Source organism: Macaca fascicularis, chromosome 20 (genome assembly GCF_037993035.2).
Source record: "Macaca fascicularis isolate 582-1 chromosome 20, T2T-MFA8v1.1".
NCBI classification, from domain to species: Eukaryota; Metazoa; Chordata; class Mammalia; order Primates; family Cercopithecidae; genus Macaca; species Macaca fascicularis.
Window position 1 is genome coordinate 74332794 of NC_088394.1, and position 20425 is coordinate 74353218.

Genomic DNA, 20425 nt, shown 5'->3' on the forward strand with positions numbered 1-20425 from the left:
CTATTATCTGACAGCTCTGTAGGTTAAAGGTTTGTCTTGGGTCTCATTGGGCTAAAATTAAGGTGTCAATATGGCTCTGCTGATTTCTAGAGACTCCAGGGAGAATCTTTTTCCTTGCCTTTTCCAGCTTCTAAAGGTCACCCACATCATCTTCAAATCCAGCACTGTTGTATCTCTCTGACCTTAGCCCTGCAGCCCCATCTCCTTCTAGCCACAATCGGAAAAGGATCTCAGGACTGTTGTGATGACACTGGGCTCACCTAGATTATCTAGCATGAGCTCCCTGTCTCAAGGTGATAGAGTTTGTATGTTTTTCTCCTCCACATGCCATGTTGAAACATAATCCCTAATGTTGGCGGGGGGTGTGCAGGGAGGTATTTGGATCATGGGGGCGAAACCCTCATGAATGATTTAAGGCCGTCCCCTTGGTGATGAGCGAGTTCACATGATATCTGGCACCTTCCTCCCTTTCTTGCTCTTGCCCTCACCATGTTAGTTGCCTGCTCCCCTTTTTCCTTCTGCCATGACTGTAAGCCTCCTGAGGCCTCACCAGAAGCTAAGCACATGCTTCTTGTACAGCCTGCAGAATCGGAGCCAGTTAAATCTCTTTTCATTATAAATTATCCAGCCTCAGTTACTTCTTTATTGCAATTCAAGAACAGCTTAACACACAAAGTCTTACCCTTGACCACAGTCTGCAGCATCTTTTACCATGTAAGGTAATATGTTTAGTGGCTGTAGGGGTTAGGATGTGGACTTCTTTGGGGGACTATTATTCTTCCTGCTTTGTGTTTTTGTGACTCAGGAATTTAGGGACAGTTTGGCTGGTTCTTTCTGGCTTAGGATCTTTCTTAGGCTGCAGTCAAGATGTCAGCTGGGGGCTGGGCATAGTGGCTCACTCCTATTATCCCAGCACTTTGGAAGGTCAAGGTGGGTGGACTATTTGAGGTCAGGAGTTCAGGAGCAACCTGGCCAACATGGTGAAACCCTGTCTGTACTAAAAATACAAAAATTAGTTGGGCATGGTGGCACATGCATGTAATCCCAGTGACCTGGGAGGCTGAGGCAGGAGAATAGCTTGAAAATAGGAGGCAGAGGTTGCAGAGAGCTGAGATCACACCACTGCACTCCAGCCTGGGTGAAAGAGCAAGGCCCCATCACAAAAAAAAAAAAAAAAAAAAGGAAAAAAGAGATAAGTCAGCTGAGGCCAAGATCATCTCAAGGCTTGACTGTAAAAGGACCTAACATCATGCATGGCTGTTGGCAGAGGTCAGTTCCTCATGACCATTAAACTGAAAGCTATAATTCCTGAGTATTGACCAGAGGCCAGCCTTAGTTCCCTGCCATGTGGCCGTCTCCATGAGGCAGTTGATGACATAGCAATTAGCTTATGCTGGATTGAGTAAGCAAGAGAACAAGAACAGGAGTGATACAGAAGCCAGCATCTTTTTGTAAACTAATCTCAGAAGAATTGTCCATCATTTTTTTCCATATTCTGTTGGTTAGCAGCAAATTGCTAGGTCTACCCCACCCTCGAGGTAAGGGGATTACACAAAAGTATGAATACCAGGAAACAGGGAGCATTGGGAGTCATTGTGACCCTGCCTAGGACAGTGCATTTGAGATCATCCATATTGTTCTATCCATTAGTAGTAGTTTGTTTATTTTTAATGTGGAGTAATATGCCATTGTGTGTTTATATATTGGTAATGATTTTAAAGAGGGCTAATCAAGGTGTTGATTAGAAGGAAAATTCTTCAGTGAAATAATATTTGAGTAAAACCTTGAAGAACTATTAGGAATTTGACAGAGGGAATGGCATGGATAAAGACCCAGACCTAATCAAGTGAGGGGCATACTCATCCATGGGGCAGTGGATGATTCAGCCTGCCTGGAGAGAGGGGTATAGTTGGGGCTATTGTTCAGAAGGACCTGAATGTCAGGATGCCTTTGTGTTTAATTTAGCAGACATTTAGGAACCATTAAAAGTTTTTGAGAATGGGTAGGTAAGATTAGAATAGTGTTTTAGTAAGTTTAACTGGGCTTTAACCAGTATTCATGAAAAGTCAAGTAAGAGAATATAGAGGTGGTAAGACCAGGTGTGGGCTATTCCAGTGACTATACCTAAAGGGAACAAGAGGTAGAAAGATGGAATGACAGTGGTTATCTTAGGTTGGTGATCCTAGCAGCTGAGCCTGGGATGGGGATTCTTGTTCATATGATCGATTAGGGGGCTGTTCCCAGAAGAGAGCAGAGAGGGAAGCAGGCTATGGTTTCTGCTGGAAATCTGTTTCAGCCCGATTCCGTGGGGAGCTCTGGAGAAGGAATTGTGTCACCGAGTTGGTCCTCCTGTTGAGAGCACGTGTGTGGGGGTGATGATTTCCCAGATGTGAGGGTGCCCTCTGGCCATGTACAGTTATCTGGAGGAGTTCATGCTCGCAGTGGTTTGGAGTGGGTAAGATGCAGATGGAGCATGGTAGTGCCTACCTCTGTGGAAATGTAGGGGATGGGACAGTATATTGGGGGTGCCTAATAAGCCTAGAGATCCTGAGCTTGGCCAGTCACAGAGACTAAAGGAGAAGATGGGATAGCACATTGTTTCCTAAGTGTTTGTAATCAAGTGACTGGTTTGCAAATACCAGCCATTACAGAAATAAGGGTATCAGGAAAGGTAGGAGATGTGAGGAGAGAAGATGAAGAGTTTAGATTTAGGCATGTTGACCCTGAATTTGTGGGAATGTATCCGGGAAGATAAGACTGACAGGTGGGAATGAGATTCTGGAACTTGGAAAGAATACAGCGACTAGAGCTAAGGGTTTGAAGTCTTCATGGAGGTTTTGTTTGGAGTCATAGATTTGGATTAAAGTGCTGCAGGGAAGATTTTAGAGATGGAATCAAAAGAGATTGATGATGGAACAATGGGCAAAAGAGGAAGGGTTGGAGGAGACAAAAGATGGGGCAGTGGTAACATTGGGAGGTCCAAGAGTGGACGTTATCACAGAAGCCAGGACGGGAAAGTGAGCCAGAAGTGAGGGAGGGTCCTCTGCAACAGGGCAGTCTAGTCTCAGCAGAGAGGAGGTTGTTGGATTGATTGATTGAGAGGCCAGTGCTCTCCAGCCAGTTTTGAGAGGTTCCGGATGGTGATGGAATGGAATTCATTCAGCTGATAAGAAGTACCTTTGGGGCAGGGAAGGAGACTGAATGGAGATGAATATTTCAAAACTATAGACCATAAATGGGAAGAGTGAGGCTAGTGCAACCTGCCTAGGTCAAGTGAATGTCCTTTTTTCTCTTTCCAGCCCTCATCTTTTTCACTCTCTTTGTTTTCTTCATTTCTTTCCTTCTGTTCTGATTTTTCCTTACCTGTTGATCAGAAAGATCTGATTGAGCTGATGCGCAGCAAGAATGAGCCAGTGGAGAGGAAAATGTAACCGCCTAATGGGTTCTCCTTTCCTGCTGGCTAGACAGAGCTTGATTTATCAAGACAGGGGAACTGCAGAGAGAGAAGGAGTTTAATCCACACAGAGCCAGCTGTATGGGAAACCGGAGTTTTATTACTCAAATCAGTCTCCCAGAGAATTCAGGGATTGGAGTCTTTAAGGAGAAATGTGGATAGGGAGCCAGTGAGTGATCCGGGAGTGCTGATTTTTTGACTTGAAGATGAAATCACAGGGAATCGAAGGTGCCCTCCTGTGCTGAGTCAGTTCTGGGGTGGGGGCCACAGGACTGGTTGGCAGGTCCAGGTGGAGCCACCCTGTTGTTAGAAATGCAAAAATATGGCTGCTGCAATGGCGTACTCCTATAATCCCAGTACTTTGGGAGGCTGGGGTTGTCATGCCTCTGATCCCAAGCTGAGCCGTCATAACCCCTGTGACCTGCATGTCTACATCCAGATGGTCTGAAGCAACTGAAGAACCACAAAAGAAGTGAAATAGCCAATTGCTGCCTTAACTGGTGACATTCCATCATTGTGATTTGTTCCTTCCCCGGCCTAACTGATCAATTGACCGTGTGACATTCCTTCTCCTGGACAGTGAGTCTCAAGAGCTTCCCCACCAAGCACCTTGTGACCCCCACCCCTGCCTGCAAGAGGAAATCCCCTTTAACTGTAATTTTCCACTACTCACGCAAATCCTATAAAACTGCCCCACCCCTGTTTCCCTTTGCTGACCCTTTTTTTGGACTCAGTCTGCCTGCCCTCAGGTGATTAAAAAGCTTTATTGCTCACACAAAGCCTGTTTGGTGGTCTCTTCACATGGATGTGCGTAACAGAGGTGGAAAGATCACTTGAGTTCAAGAGTTTAAGACCAGCCTGGCCAACATGGTGAAACCCTGTTTCTACTAAAAATACGAAAATTAGCTGGGCGTGATGGCATGCACCTGTAATCCCAGCTACTCGGGAGGTTGAGGCACGAGAATCACTTAAACCCAGGAGGTGGACGTTGCAGTGAGCCAGTTGCACCACTGCACTCCAGCATGCGATGCAGAGTGAAACTGTCTAAAAAAAAATTTTTTTTTAAATGCAAACATCTGAAAAGACATCTCAAAAGCCAATCAGGTTCTACAACAGTGGCCATCTGCAGGAATAATCGAGAAAGTTGCAAATCTTGTGACCTCTGGAATAACGGCTGGTAATTATTTGGAACCCAAGCCTGTCTCATGCTAATGTGGTGGCCTTTCATTGATTTTACAAGAGCAGTTTAGATTTGGCGAAAAGCTGTTATTTAAACTATGAACGAAATTTCTCCCAAAGTTAGCTTGGGCCATGCCCAGGAATGACCCAAGACAGCTATCCAGTTACCGGAAACGGGTCCTGATCCAGACCCCAAGAGAGAGTTCTTGGATCTTGGGCAAGAAAGAATTTGAGGCGAGTGCATAAAATTAAAGTAAGTTTATTAAGAAAGTAAAGGAATAAAAGAATGGCTACTCCATAGGTACAGCAGGAACTTTGGCTACTGGACTAAGGATATGTATAGTTAATTATTGATGATGTGCTAAACCAGGGGTGGATTACTCATGAATTTACAGGGAAAGGGGTAGGCAGTTCCTGGAACTGAGGTTCCTCCCCTTTTTAGACCATACAGGGTAACTTCTTGATGTTGCCATGGCATGTATACACTGTCATGGAGCTGGTGGGAGTGTCTCTTAGCATGCTAATGGATTCATATTAGTGTATAATGACTAGTAAGGATGACCACAGGTCATTGCCATCTTTGTTTTGGTGGGTTTTGGCCGGCTTCTTTGCCGCACGCTGCTTTATCAGCAAGGTCTTTATGACTTGTATCTTGCGCTGACCTCCTATCTCCTATCTCATCCTGTAACTTAGAATGCCTAACTTTCAGGCCTCTAAGCCTAAGCCAAGCCATTGCATCCCTTGTGACTTGCACATATACGCCCAGATGGCCTGAAGCAACTGAAGAATCACAAAGGAAGTGAAAATGCCTTGCCCTGCCTTAACTGATGACATTCCACCACAGAAGAAGTGAAAATGGCCAGTCCTTGCCTTCAGTGATGACACTGCCTTGTGAAATTCCTTTTCCTGGCTTATCCTGGCTTGAAAATCTCCCCCACTGAGCACCTTGTGACCCCCACTCCTGCCTGCCAGAGAACAACACCCCTTTGACTGTAATTTTCCTTTACCTACCCAAATCTTATAAAATGGCCCCACCCTTATCTCCCTTCACTGACTCTCTTTTCGGACTCAGCTCACCTGCACCCAGGTGATTAAAAAGCTTTATTGCTCACACAGAGCCTGTTTGGTGGACGCATATGACATAACCTCCTGGGAATGCAGCCCAGTAGGTCTCAATCTTATTTTATCCAGCCCATATTCAAAATGGAGTCGCTGTGGTTTGAATGCCTCTGATAAACCTATGGGACTAAAGACAAGATGGAGTCAGTTAGGTTAGATTTCTGTCACTGTCATAATTTCCTCAGTTATTTCACAAAGGGGGTTTGAGAAAGATAGAAAATGCTAGAAAGAGATGGGGTAGTCAGTGGTAGGGATCTTGAGGGGTTAAAAAAGGGTAGGGGCTGGTCCCTTTGCAGTAGGAACTGCCACCTAAGTCCACTCTTGCCAGACAGCCTGGCTCTGTCATGAGAAATCTTGGCCCATTGTCACTCCCATTGATGACAACCCCTGCCCCCACCACTAACACCTTAACTACTGAGGGGATGTCCTCTGGCCCAGAAGGAATGCATTGGCTCTAGTTGAAGGGGTTGCTGTTTGTAAATACCATCCCCACAGTCAGCAGGCACAAAGAATGCCATGGGGCCACTCATCAGTAAGGTGTAGGGGCTTTATGTGTGGGTAGATGAGAGCCATGGAGAACGTGCAGGCTGCCCTCCATTGGAATCTCAGGCTCTAAAGAAGGAGGACAACCTTTTCTGCCCTTAATCACCCCTCACAGATGAGAATCCACCCAAGAAGGAAAAAAAAAATCAACTCCTTAAAGTGCTGACTAATAATATCAGTTTTTGGAAAGATACTATTTTTGTTTCCATTCCGTCTTTGTAGTTTGAACTTTTCCTTTTGATAGTCTGTAAATATTCATCATCTCAGAACCTTTTGAATTGCAGTGGCTTTTAGTCAAAACTGAGCAAAATGTGTCATTTGAATAATAAAAACCTCATTAAAGTGAGGCAAAAGGAATTCTTTTCCTTTTGTACAAGCCAATTAAGTGTCTTTACAATTAAAAGTTAAGCACTTTATAGTTTCATATTCCATAAGCCTGTTTTTAGTTAATAGAGGTGACAAGTTTTAGATACAGGATACATATTTTGCCTCTGGTGTTGTGCAATTAACATTAATGAAGGGTATTAAAATTTGGTGAGAGAGGAAAGGGTTTTCCCAGGTCCTCTGTGGGTTCTTGCCTCCAGGCCTGTCTTTGGTAGCAAGTTCCTTGGTTTGCTGAGGTTTGCATTTTCTTGAGAAAATGTACAGGCAAGAATAAAGGTAACTAGAAGAGACATTGTTGTTGTTGAGAAGTATGATGTTAAAATTGCCAGTGTCCAGGCCTGTCTTAGAGATAGGTAAACACTGCAGAAACTGTCTTTGAGGAATTTATTTTGTCTTGTGCATAAAAGTGAACGATAAAGAGACAAAGGAAGTAATAATTACCTAACGTGGCAGGCTAGCAAGATACTGGGGCTTTACCCCTCACAACCATGGGAGGAGGATGTTTAGTTTACCGGGGAGGACACAGGTTCATGGAGGTGAACTAACTGGCCATGAGTCAGGTAAGGAAAACAACGTGGGTGAGCTAGTTTCTCTAAGAACTTGGCTCTATCCATTCCAGGGAGCTTCTGTAAGACAGATGGTATTGTGCAGTAGCCTTGAAGTCAGGTGACCCCCTTGTTTTTTTTCTTGTTTGCGTCATTATATTAGCTTTTTTATTTTGAGACAGGGTCTTGCTCTTCATCAGTTGCCCAGGCCAGTGAGGTGATCACAGCTCACTGCAGCCACAAACTCTCAGGTTCAAGAGATCCTCCCACCTTAGCTTCCCAAGTAGCCAAGACTGCAGGTGCATTCCACGGGCTATTTTTGTTTTGTTTTGTTTTGTTTCGAGTTTTTAATTTTTTGTAGAGATGAGGTCTTGCTATGTTGTCCAGGTTGGTCTTGAACCCCTGAGCCAAAAGATGCTCCTGTCTTGGCCTCCCAACGTGCTGATATCACAGGCATGAGCCACTGTACCTGGCCTGTGTTAGCTATTTCTGATACTTCATTTCTGTCTGTAAATGGCAATCATAATACATGTCACCTAGGGTTCTTAAATACAAAAAGCTCTTAAAAAGTTCCTAACCCATAGTTAGTACTCAAAAAAGGAAAAAAAAGGTACTAACAGTCCTGGAAAAGTGAGCAAAATATTTCAGATGCAACCTGAAAGGAGCTCAAATGTAAGTCATCTCTTCACTTTGCCCATCTTTCCCTCTTCCCCACAAAGTTTTTAGCAATGGTCCTGTCTTACTACAATCTATGAGTTATCCCTGCTACAAATTAGTAGATTCTGCTTTGATTTGAAGCAGAGTCTAATGAATATTACTAGGTAGGCTTGGTGCTTCAAAACATTTGTGCCTATCTCTTCAGAGTAGCTGGGCCATTGAGTGATTCTGTATTGACAACTGTAGTGGGCACCATATGTGGAAAACAGGTGTTCTCAAACAAATACAACTGACCCCAACCACACCACGATTTTTGAGGTTTTAGGTAGGGGATGGGTGGGAAAACAGATGGGACAACAGAATGAATAATTTCTTAATGAGATCTGGATTACCCAGTGATACAAGATTTGCATGAACACTTCAAACAACAACAGTGATTTAATACGTTTTTCTAGTTAAAATTTAATGAATACTTTCCAGCAAGCACTTAAAGAATTAATATCGGCTGGGCGCGGTAGCTCTCGCCTGTAATCCCAGCAGGCTGGGAGGCGGAGGTGGGTGGATCACGAGGTCAGGAGATTGAGACCATCCTGGCTAACATGGTGAAACCCCATCTCTACTAAAAATACAAAAACAAAATTAGCCGGACGTGCTGGCGGTCGCCTGTAGTTCCAGCTACTCGGGAGGCTTAGGAGAATGGGGTGAACCCTGGAGGCGGAGCTTGCAGTGAGCCGAGATCACGTCACTGCACTTCAGCCTGGGCGACAGAGCGAGACTACATCTCAAAAAACAAACAAAAAGTACCAATTCTCCAGAAACTCTTTTAAAAAATAGAAGAGGAGGAAACAGTTTCTAACTGACTCTGTGAAACCACTATTACTCTGACAACAGAACCAGACGAAGATATCACAGAAAAAGGAAACTTTAGATCACTTTCTCTTATGAATAGAGATACAACAATTTTGTACAAAATGCTAGCAAGCCAAATTCAGCCACATATATAAAGAATTGTACATTATGACTAACTGGGATTTATCCAAAGAATTCAAGGTTGGTTTTACATTAAAAAATCAGTCAATACCATTATAGTATATGGTATAATAAAAACACATTTTAAAAAGGTCCAACACTCTGTCTTGATGAAAACTTTTAGTAAACTTGCATCAAAGTGGCATTTTCTCAACTCAATAAAGGGCATCTGCAAAAAAACCACAACTGACATCATACTTAATGCTGAAAGATTGAGTACTGTTCCCTTAAGATCAAGAAATAAGACAAGGATATTGACTCTCACCACTTTCATTTAATATTCTGCTAGAAGTCCTAGCTAGGGCAATTGGGCAAAAAAACAAAAAAGCAGAAGACTGAAAAAAAAAATCCAGATTGGAAAGAAGTAAAACTGTGTTTATTTGCAAATGAAGTCACCTTATCTGTAGAAAATCCTAGAAATACACTTAAAAAATATTAAAACTAACAAGTTCAGCCAGGATAAATGTAGGATAAAAGTTTAATATGCCTGAGTCAATTGTATTTCTATATACTAGCAATGAAGGCATCCCATGTTCATGGATCAGAAGATTTAATATTGTATAGCTGACCAAACTCTCCAAATTATCTACAAATTTAGTGCAATCTCTATTAAAATTTCAGTTGACTTTTTTGCAGAAATTGAAAAGCTGATCCTACATTTTATATATGAATGCAAAGGAACCTGAAGAACCAAAACAAGCTTGAAAAAGAATAGCATTGAAGGCCCTCCATTTATCAATTTCAAAACTTTCCATAAATCTTTAGTAATAAAGACAGTGTCATACTAACAGAAGAATAGATCTATAGGTAATAAAATAGAATTGAGAGTCCAGAAATGAATCCATGTATATGGTAAATTGATTTTCAGCAAGGATGCCAAGACAATTCAAAATAGTCTTTTCAACAGTGATGCTAGAACCACTGGGCGTCCCCATGCAAAAGAATGAGGTTAGATCACACTTGCATAAACTACACAGAAAAAAATAGCAAAATAAATAAATAAATAAATAAAAATGGGTCAGAGACTTAAGAGCTAAAACTGTACAGCTCTTAGAAGCAAATATGGTAGTATATTTTTGTGATGTTGACTTAGACAATTATTTCTTAGATATAACCCCGACAGCACAAGTGACAAAAGAAAAAAAAAGATAAATTGGGTTTGATCTAGAATCAAAAGTGTTTGTGCTACAAACGATACCATCAAGAAAGTGTACAGATGATCTACAGAATGGGGGAAACATTTACAAATTAAATATCTAATAAGGGATTTATATCTAGAATAAAGAGCTTTCACAACTCAATAATAAAAACTCAGTTAAAAAATAAGCATAAAATCTAAATAGATATTCCTCCAAATGTGATACACAAATTGCCAATGAATACATAAAATGATGTTCAATGTCATGAGTCATTAGGGAAATGCAAATGAAAGCCACCATGAGATTCCACTTCTTAGTAGGATGGCTAAAATAAAAAAGTCAGATAACAAATACTTAGGAAGACATGGAGAGATGAAAGTTCAAATACAGTCCTGGTGGAAATGTAAAATTGTACGGCCACACTGGAAAACAGTTTGGCCATTGTTCAAAAAGTTAAACATTAGGTTACCATATGACCCAGCCATCCCACTCCTAGACGTATTCTCAAGAGAAAAGAAAACATGCATTTCCACAGCACTTTACAAATGAATGTACATAGCAGTGATATTCCTAGTAGCCAATAAATGGAAACAATCCAAATATCCATCATTGGTGAATGGGTAAACAAAGCGCAGTATATTCATATAATGGAATATTATCTGCCCATTAAAAAGAAATGAAATATTGATATATGCTACAACATGGATGAACCTTGCAAACATCATGCCAAGTAACAGAAGCCAGTCACAAAAGACTATGCATTTTATGGTTCCATTTAGTATATACAATGTTCAGAATAGGTGAATCTATAGGACAGAAAGTAGATTAATGGTGTTTTGGGGATAAGAGTGTATGTAGGTGGGTAGAGGGTGGCTAGTGATTGCTAATGGGTTTTTTTTTTTTTTTTTTGAGTTAAAGTGCCATACAATTAGAATGTAGTTATGGTTATACAATTATTTGAGTATACTGAAACAGTTGTACAGTGTACATACATAGATTTTTTGGTATGTGAATTATATTTCAGTAAAGTTCTTTAATTAGTTTATGCTTATTGTAGAAAAGTTGGAAAATACCCAAAATCATAAACAGGAAATAGAAAAAAAGTAATCCTGACTGGATATCTGGAAATTCTTTTTGGGGGGTATGGGGTATGAATCACACATATAAAATTTAATTTCCTACTTTTTCAATTAAATTGAGAAAGTTTAGGAATCTTTGGCTTAATCATTGTTTATCTACTCCTCTTGCTGGATGTTAGGTTGTTTCTAGTTCATATAGAATTTTATAATTTTAGTTGATGTATCATGCATTCTTGGGCATAAGCTTTTATATGAAGTTTGAATATTAGGAAAGAATTTTGGAAGCTATATTAGTTTTCTAAAACTATTATAACAAATTAACACAGATTGAGTGGCTTGAAACAACAGAATTTTAGTCTCTTACAGTTTCAGAGACCAAACATCTGAAATCAAGTGGTCTACAGCATTGGTTCCTTCTAGAGGCTCGAAGGAGCATCTGTTCCGTGCCTGTCTCCTAGCTTCTTGTGACTGCCAGCCGTCCTTGGAATTTCTTGGCTTGTGTCTAAGTCACTCTAGTCTCTACATCTTTCCATCTCCTTCTCTGTGGGTGTTCCTTCTCCACTTCTCCTTTTTTGTAAGGATAGTCATGTCATTGGATTTAAGGCCCACCTTAATCCAAGATGATCTTGTTTCAAGATGTGGGCTTAATCACACTTGCAAAGACTCTTTTTCCAGATAAAGTCACATTCACAGATCGCTACCATTCAACCCAACCCACTATGGAAGCAATGGGGTGGGAGGTACCATTCAACCCACTATAGAAGCAGTGGCATATCAAAAGGATGGGAGGTAGCTATGGGAATGGTCTGCCCCAGGTGCACGCAAAATGGGGAAGCATTTTGTATAAAATGGAAAAACAACAGCAAAGATAGCTAAAAGTTGATCTGCTTTTTACAATCATGTGCTGACAGTTCTAAACATTATCAGTGATAAAATACTTCTCCCTAGTGATATTAACTGTGCCATTTCTGCTGCCCCTGCTACATACATGCTTTACTGCTTGGAAACAGGATTACTTGGTGAAATAATATGAACCTTTCAATTCTCATGATACATGTTTTCAGCTTCATATCCAGGGTGCAAACCCCCAACTTTATACAAGGTAATACAAATATAATAGTATGAATACATATGCTAATTTGATAGAAAATATTTTAATGTTTACTAGTGTAGTTGGAGGTGTTAAGTATTGCACTGGTTATTTGTAATCTAGTTTTATAAAATTTCTAATGTCACTGTTTCTGTTAGACTCTTAGAAGACACGTGGTTCTCTCATAGATATGTAAGAACTGTTTATATAGTAAAAATATGCGGCCTCTAAATGATTGCTTATATTTTTCACTTTTGTTTTACTTTTTTAGAGAGCAGAATATTTAATTTCTATAAAGATTTTTCTTTATGTTTCCCTTTATTGCATGCCAGTGTTTGTTTTTTAAAAACTTGTAACTCTTAGGCTGCGATGTGAAAACTGTCTTTCTTTTTTTTTAATTTGGAGACAGAGTTTTGCTCTAATGCATGCAGTGGTATGATCATAGCTCAATGCAGCCTTGAACTCCTGGGCTCAAGTAATCCTCCTATCTATCTCAGCCTTCCAAGTAGGTGGGAGTACAGGCACACGCCACCACACCTGGCTAATGTTCTGGTGGTGGTTGTTGAGATGGGGTCTTGCTGTGTTGCTCAGGCTAGTTTTGAATACTGGCTCAAGTGATTATCCTGTCTCAGCCTCCCAAAGTGCTGGAATTTCAGAGGTGAGCCACTGTGCCCAGACTTCTATATATATATATATATATTTTATTATTATTATTATTTTTTTCTTTCTTTGAGATGGAGTCTCTATCTGTTCCCCAGGCTGGAGTGCAGTGGCATGATCTCAGCTCACTACAACCTCTGCCTCCTGGGTTCAAGCAATTCTCCTGCCTTGGCCTCCCAAGTAGCTGGGATTACAGGCGCGTGCCACCACACTGGGCTAATTTTTTTATTTTTAGTAGAGACGAGGTTTCATCATGTGGTTAGGCTGCTCTCGAACTCCTGACCTCATGATTTGCCTGTCTCAGTCTCCCAAAATGCTGAGATTACAGGCGTGAGCCACCGCGCCCGCCCTTATTTTTATATATCTTTCATAACGTTTCTATCTCTTTCTCTCTCTTTCTCTGTTTCTGTGTGTGTCTGTGTCTGATAATAAAATACATTAAATTTTATTTTATAACGTGTTTTATAAGGTCAATAGATTTGTTTGTGATTTTAATGGCTGCATAGTGTTCTATCATGTGGGTATATTCTAAATGTAATAATTCCTCAATGGTGTATTTAGTTTACTTCTAGTTTGCTGCCTTAGTTTATCACAAACATGGTGAATAGCCTTGTGTATATTTTGTTGTACAATTCTTATTGGTACATTATGATTTTTCACCAGTATATATTTACTTTTTGAGAATTTAGCTTTTTGATTCACATGAAAGGATTACTTTTATCGTTAACAGTTTTATTATGTTTGTGAGGCCTAGGCAGGAGGATTGCTTGAGACCAGGAACTCAAGATCACCCTGGGCAACATAGCGGGAGTCCGTCTCTACAAAAATAAAAAAGAAATAAAGTAGCCATGCATGGTGGTGTGCCCCTGTAGTCCCAGTAACTCAGGAGGCTAAGATCGTCTGAGCCTGGGAGTTTGAGACTGCAGTGAGTTACGACCACACCACTACACTCCAGCCTGGATGACAGAGCAAGATCTTGTCAGAAAAAAAAAAAAAAAAGATTAAATATATACAAAATAAGAGAGAATATTATGACAGGCTTCTACTTACCTATCTCTAGGCTTCTTTATAAAATATTCATTTAATCTGATCTCCACAAGAAATTCTGTATCTTTAAACAGTATGTACCTTCTCTTTAGACAGAGCATTTACCCCCTTGCTATGCTTGCTTAGCACCTACCAAGTCCTGGGTCCTGTGTCAGTTGTTTTGTTTTTTCTTTGTTTGTTTGTTTGTTAATTTGTTGAGATAAGAGTCATGCTCTGTTGGTCAGGCTGGAGTGCAGTGGCATGATCTCAGCTCCCTGCAACCTCTGCCTCACGGGTTCAAGCGATTCTCCTGCCTCAGCCTCCCGAGTAGCTGGGATTACAGACATGCACCACCACACCTGGCTAATTTTTTTTTTGTATTTTGATAGAGATGGGGTTTCACCATGTTGGTCAGGCTGGTCTCAAACTCCTGACCTTAAATGATCCACCCGCCTCGGCCTCCCAAAGTGCTGGGATTGCAGGTGTGAGCCCCCATGCCCGGCCCTATGCCAGCCTTTCTAACAGCATAATTTCTCCTTTATTACTCATAACTATTTTAAGGGCTATTTTTATTTACAGACAAAATGAGACTTGGATGAATTAAGAAAGACGGAGTTAATCAGGTGGTTGAATCTGAGTTCCAGCTAGGGTGACAACTCTTCCCGGATTGGCTGTCACTGTCCTGGTTTTCGCACTGAAAGTCCTGTGTCCTAAAAAGCCTCTCATCCTCAGCAACAAAGGACAGTTGCCCACTCAAAGCCATGCGACATTCTAGGGTATCCTATTTCTAAATGGTTGGAATCTAGAAGACGGAGAAAGAATTTCTCATTCCTGAAGGAGCATTGATTATGCTTGGTTGTAGTGTTTATGTTCACATCATGTGGAATATTTTATTTTTCAGGCCTCTTCATGTGCTTGTGTGCAACGCAGCAGCTTTTGCTTTACCCTGGAGTCTCACCAAAGACGGCCTGGAGACCACCTTTCAAGTGAATCATCTGGGGCACTTCTACCTTGTCCAGCTCCTCCAGGATGTTTTGTGCCGCTCAGCTCCTGCCCGTGTCATTGTGGTCTCCTCAGAGTCCCATCGGTGGGTTTGAATTGCATATTTGTTCACTTACCCCCTTTCTCATACCAGCTAATATTCCCCCAAGGCTCTCATTCTGAAAATAATTTTCATTAGTCCTACTTGAGACATGTGGGTGGACTCAACTTGGCTTACTTAATTTTTCCAGGTCTTTTTTGTGTGTCTGTGTGATTGTAGGGGACTGTTGAGAAGGACTGTCTAGAGCAACGAAGATTGTTTTTATGACTGTACTTCAAGCTCCTCATCGATTTTGCTTAGAGATGGAATAATAATTGATGAAATCTGAATGGCGTGACCTTTATTGATTTGTAATTCAACAACTTCAACATCTTACCAAGAAGAATGTGCAGTTATTCTAGCAGGAGAAACAATGCAATTAAAGCCTGCGAGATGAAATCCAATTGTTTTATAATGAGAAATTAGGGAATTCGATGCAGACATTAGCTGTGTAATTGTGGAAAGGGAAGTACTGTAGTTAGAGCATATTAGAAATCTGGCCATGCCTCTTTTGGTTAAAATTTCAATTAAAACATCAGATGGCACTTTTTTCCTATTGCCATTAGGAGAATATTTAATTGACTGAAAAAGACATTTGAAAATTTCATCGTATTTTCAGCATATTTGTTTCTAGAGTTGGATAAACAACTATTTGTCTAGAGAGAAATATTCCGAGAAGACAAAGGCCTTGCTGGATGAGGCTGGATTTAATATGTGTTAGGGAGATCTCTCTTTCACGTTTGCTTGGTGTGTGTTTTTGGGGGGGAGTTTACACTCTTAGCAGAGTAGCTAGAAAAAGAAATAATGTGAAAGGGGCCCATTTTTTTCTTCCTTCTTCTCCGTCTTAAGTCCTGAAATGTTTTAGTGACCCAGAATGAAGCTTACTTTTTTAATCATACTTCCATAAAATGTAACCCCTGGGACTTGGAAGAGATAGACCAGCCAAGGGTTAGCTTGAAACCTTTATCACTCCCAAACACAGGGGCTTATGGTATAAGTGACACACTGCAGATAGATTTACTTTTGCCACTTTAAATTTATGATGGCTGAAATGAAAGGAAAATGCCAGTAATAATCCTCCCCCGTGTTAAAAGACATGAAACATCCAGTAATTAGGTGGTAACAAAATCTGGACAGCCTTATCTTTGCAAATCACACCAGGTTTGTGAAAGAAAGTGGAGTGGCCCTGTTAAGGGGCGAGGGAGGCTACTGTGGGGGCAGGCAGCAGAGAGAGCTCCAGAAATAAATCTGCCAGCCCCAGTCATCCACCAGATGTGGAGGGCACCACGGGATATGTTTAAATGAGCTGGTATTTAATGGGAGATTATGTTGAATTGTCAGCTGCTCACTCTCCTTTGTAAATCTGTATCTGAAGTGGTATTTTGTGTGATGTCTTTGTTCTCTCCTTAACTACAGTGTAATTCATGCCTACTTTGGAGATCCGAATCTTAGCTTCATTTAAAAGATTAATTTGAAAGGAAGGGACTTGGACCCTTGAATTAGACCTATCTTAGTTTGTAGGGAGGCCTTCCTGAAATGTGTTGTCGTGTTCACTCCTGTCTGATGGCTGGCGCTAGTTTTCTGCTTTCCAATTATTCTTCGCACATTGTTGTAATTACTATTATTTTTTGAGAGAGAGTCTCGCTCTGTTGCCAGGCTGGAGTGCAGTGGCGCGATCCCAGCTCACTGCAACCTCTGACTCCCAGGTTTAAGCGATTCTCCTGCCTCAACCTTCTGAGTAGCTGGGACTACAGGCATCCACCACCACGCCCAGCTAATTTTTGTATTTTTAGTAGAGACAGGGTTTCACCATGTTGGCCAGGATGGTCTCGATCTCTTGACCTTGTGATTCGCCCACCTTGGCTTCCCAAAGTGCTGTGATTATCAGGCATGAGCCACCGCGCCCGGCTTCTTTGCACATTATTTAAAGGTGTTTTAACAAAATGGCAATTTCCCCAGGCTGGCTTGTGTATTACCTTCGCATTGCATCCCTTGGCTCCCATGAGCGAGCGTGGTGACTTGGTGCACAGGCGGTACGTGAAAACACTTCGCTCACTACCCAAGAACCCAGGGCCCTAAACCATGCTGTAAAATGCAAGTGTTGATATCTAATTACCTCCATAAACCTTGGCAGAATCTCTTCGTTGGAGTCAAGACCCCCTGTTAGGGGAAAAAATAAAGTCCTATGTTTGCAGAAAATATTATACTAGACTGCCCCAAGGCAAAATACTTATTAGCCTTCCTGTGTCTTCACTGTGTTTTAGTTACTCATCTGGAATCCGAGCAACTGAATTGAGTTTCTGCGTACCTAGAATACATCATAGTGAAATGAGAAGTTGACTTCCTTGCTGTGAAAAAATTTCAGATAACAGTTAAAGTAGAATGAAAAGGGCAGAGTGCTGGTTGAACAACCCTCAATGGCTGCAGCTGGATCGAGTGCCAAATTGCCCTCTCCCACCCCACACACAAAATCACGCAGTGACACACATACATACACACAAACACACACACACACACACACACACACACACACACACACACACGGAGTTTCTGAGCTTCCGTGTAGATAGAATCCAGCCTAATTATTTTAGGCGGGAATTAAAAAAATCCTCAATAAAATTGGGCTTGGTGGCACATGCCTATAATCCCATCTAGTAAGAGGGTGAGGTGGGAGGATGGCTTGGGGCTGGGAGTTTGAGGTTGCAGTAAGCTTTGATCGTACCACTGCACTCCAGCCTGGGTGACAGAGTGAGACTCCATCTCTAAAATAAAAATTAAAAATTATTAGTTAAAAAAATGCAGTATAGGCCAGGCACAGTGGCTGATACCTGTAATCCCAGCACTCTGGAGTTTGAGATCAGCCTGGCCAGCATGGCGAAACCCCATCTTTACTAAAAATACAAAAATTAGCCAGTTGTGGTGGTGGACGCCTATAATCCCAGCTATTTGGGAGGCTGAGGCAGAAGAATTGCTTGAACCTGAGAGATGGAGACTGCAGTGAGTGGAGATTGTATCAGTGCAGATTGCACCAGTGGAGGGAGATTGTCATCAGCCTAGGTGACAGAGCAAGATCTTGTCTCAAAAAAAAAAAAAAAAAACCCAAAAAGCAAAACCCCCACAGTGTATATACAAGAGTGGGCGGGGGTGGGGTGGGGGCCTCTTTTGTAGGGACATGGATGCAGCTGGAAACCATCATTCTTAGCAAACTATCACAAGAACAGAAAACCAAACACCGCATGTTCTCACTCATAGGTGGGAACTGAACAATGAGATCACTTGGACTTGGGAAGGGGAACATCACACACACCGGGGCCTATCATGGGGAGGGGGGAGGGGGGAGGGATTGCATTGGGAGTTATACCTGATGTAAATGACGAGTTGATGGGTGCTGACGAGTTGATGGGTGCAGCCCAACTCGGCATACACCAACATGGCACAAGTATACATATGTAACAAACCTGCACGTTATGCACATGTACCCTAGAACTTAAAGTATTAAAAAAAAAAAAAAGAGTGGGCGGGGGGGGGGGTCCCCTTACAAAGCAAGTGTTACTGTCCACAGAGCAAATGTCAATATCTTAATGTACTAGTAAGGGAAAATTCTGTCAAGACATAATTGTTTGGCTTTGTCAGTTTGTCAACTTGAAAACAGAGTCGGCAGCATCTGAAGAGTTGTTTTATTACCTGTGGAGCTGAGAGGTGAACATAGTCGTTTTTCAGGAAGCCTTTTTTGGCTCAGAGAGATCAGAAGCCGGCCCACACTTGCCACTTCCTGGAGGACTGTCAGTGCTAGCTAATGAGACTGTAAAAGTGGGATATCTGCCCAGGAGACAGTGGGGAAGGAAATCAGGGGTCAACCTTATAGGGAAGGGCTGTTTGCAGAGAAAGTGCCTGATATGTAGCAGCTGGTACTTCTCCATCTTGAAACTGTCCTTCCTGGTTCTCATTTTTCATCATGGGATTTTTTTTGTCTTATTTCTAGATTAGGAATCAAGAAGAAATGACTTTCTCCTCTTAGACATTTAATTTACTCAGTGTTCCCTAGTCATGAGATACTTCTGTGTTATCCTTAAATACCTAAGTGGGGACCTTATTCCTAACAGTAGACAATCACTGTGTGTGATGATGGTGTATACCTGTAATACCAGCCACTCAGGAAACTGAGGCGGGAGGATCCCTTGAGCTCAAGAGTTGAGATTAGCATAGGCAACAAAGCAAGACCTTGTCTCTAAAAAAAATAACAAAAACCAAAAGCCCTAAACATTAGGAAGTTCCACATGTAAACATTAATGGAAAACATAGAAGAGTTGAACCTAGTGGTAAATTTTACCTTTAGGGCAAGACTTGAAACAAGGGAAACTGTCAAATTCTCGTCATGGGATTTGCATTCCTTTGTTTTTTATTAAGGACTTGGTCCTTGGATTGTAATATCCAAACCCATGACCAAACTTGAATTGTCTGATTCTGTGTTGAGTCCTTACTATGTGTCAGGCACTGTAGTAAGCAACACTCGAGTCTTACAGTCTACTTTCCATTAATTCACAGTCTCGTTTTGGGATCAGGTGATCAATTGACTTACAGTCTGGCATGGTGATGACAGAGGAACAACGTACAGACAGAACGGCGAGCCATTTCACCGATCTTGGAAGGCCAGGAGTGTCACTGAACACTAGGAATGGTGTCATGATCTGGGTCCTGAAGAGTGGATACTTAATGTCCATGGGGACATGTATTTTTGTCTGCCTTCCATGGCTTCTTTCATTCTCTCCCTAACTTCCACCAAAAAAATCACCATGATATCCAGCTGTGGAAGAGTTCATTATGGGGAGCTTCCTAGAAGAAGTAGTCCCTGAACTGGGTCAGGCTAAACAAATATGCCAAGAAGGATTTCCGGCAGCAGTTGATTAAAGATGAGTAGAGAGAGGGAATGGATGGTACTATATTCCGTACCTTTTGGATACTCTCTAAATCCTTGTCCCTGTTGTCTATGCCATGTTGATAGAGTTTTCAAGTCCTGTCCCATACCTGGGATCACTGGATTCTCATCTCAGTAGCACCTTTGTGTGACAAGTCTTCTGTAATACCTTATTATGTTGAAATAAAGTTCGCAAATAACATAACTTACATGTACAACTATATTTTTAATTCGATATGGTGGCTTTACTGTAATGCAAAGAAAAAATAACGGAAACAAAATGGTGTGTGTTTCAACATGTGAATGCTTGGGCCGGGCTACAGGAAAGATGGAACATATGTATCCATGCATGAATCACCTTGAGTGGACTCAAAAAAAAAAACACACACCCTTACCAGGTGTATGGTATTGCAGACTCCAGTACCACCAACCTTGAGTGAGGCCTGACTGTATTAGTCTGTTCTAATGCTGCTAAGAAAGACATACCTGAGACTGGGTAATTTATAAAGGAAAGAGGATTAATGG

At 41.5% G+C, this 20425-nt stretch overlaps 1 protein-coding gene across 6 annotated transcripts in view; it reads left to right on the forward strand.

The window, feature by feature from the left end:
* The window catches only part of WWOX (WW domain containing oxidoreductase), a 1124793-nt gene that overhangs the window by 321910 nt on the left and 782458 nt on the right, over positions 1–20425 (forward strand). For 5 of the 6 annotated variants that reach the window (XR_010583895.2, XM_005592616.4, XM_074026754.1 and 2 more), the window contains one exon: positions 14806–14991. Coding sequence is in view for 5 of the 6 variants with exons in the window: in XM_005592616.4 (XP_005592673.3) it covers positions 14806–14991 (186 nt within the window). In the remaining variant the exon portion in view is untranslated. Of the gene's footprint in view, positions 1–14805; positions 14992–19530; positions 20108–20425 lie in introns of those variants that run through there. The other variant, XM_045381899.3, reaches the window with a different exon arrangement.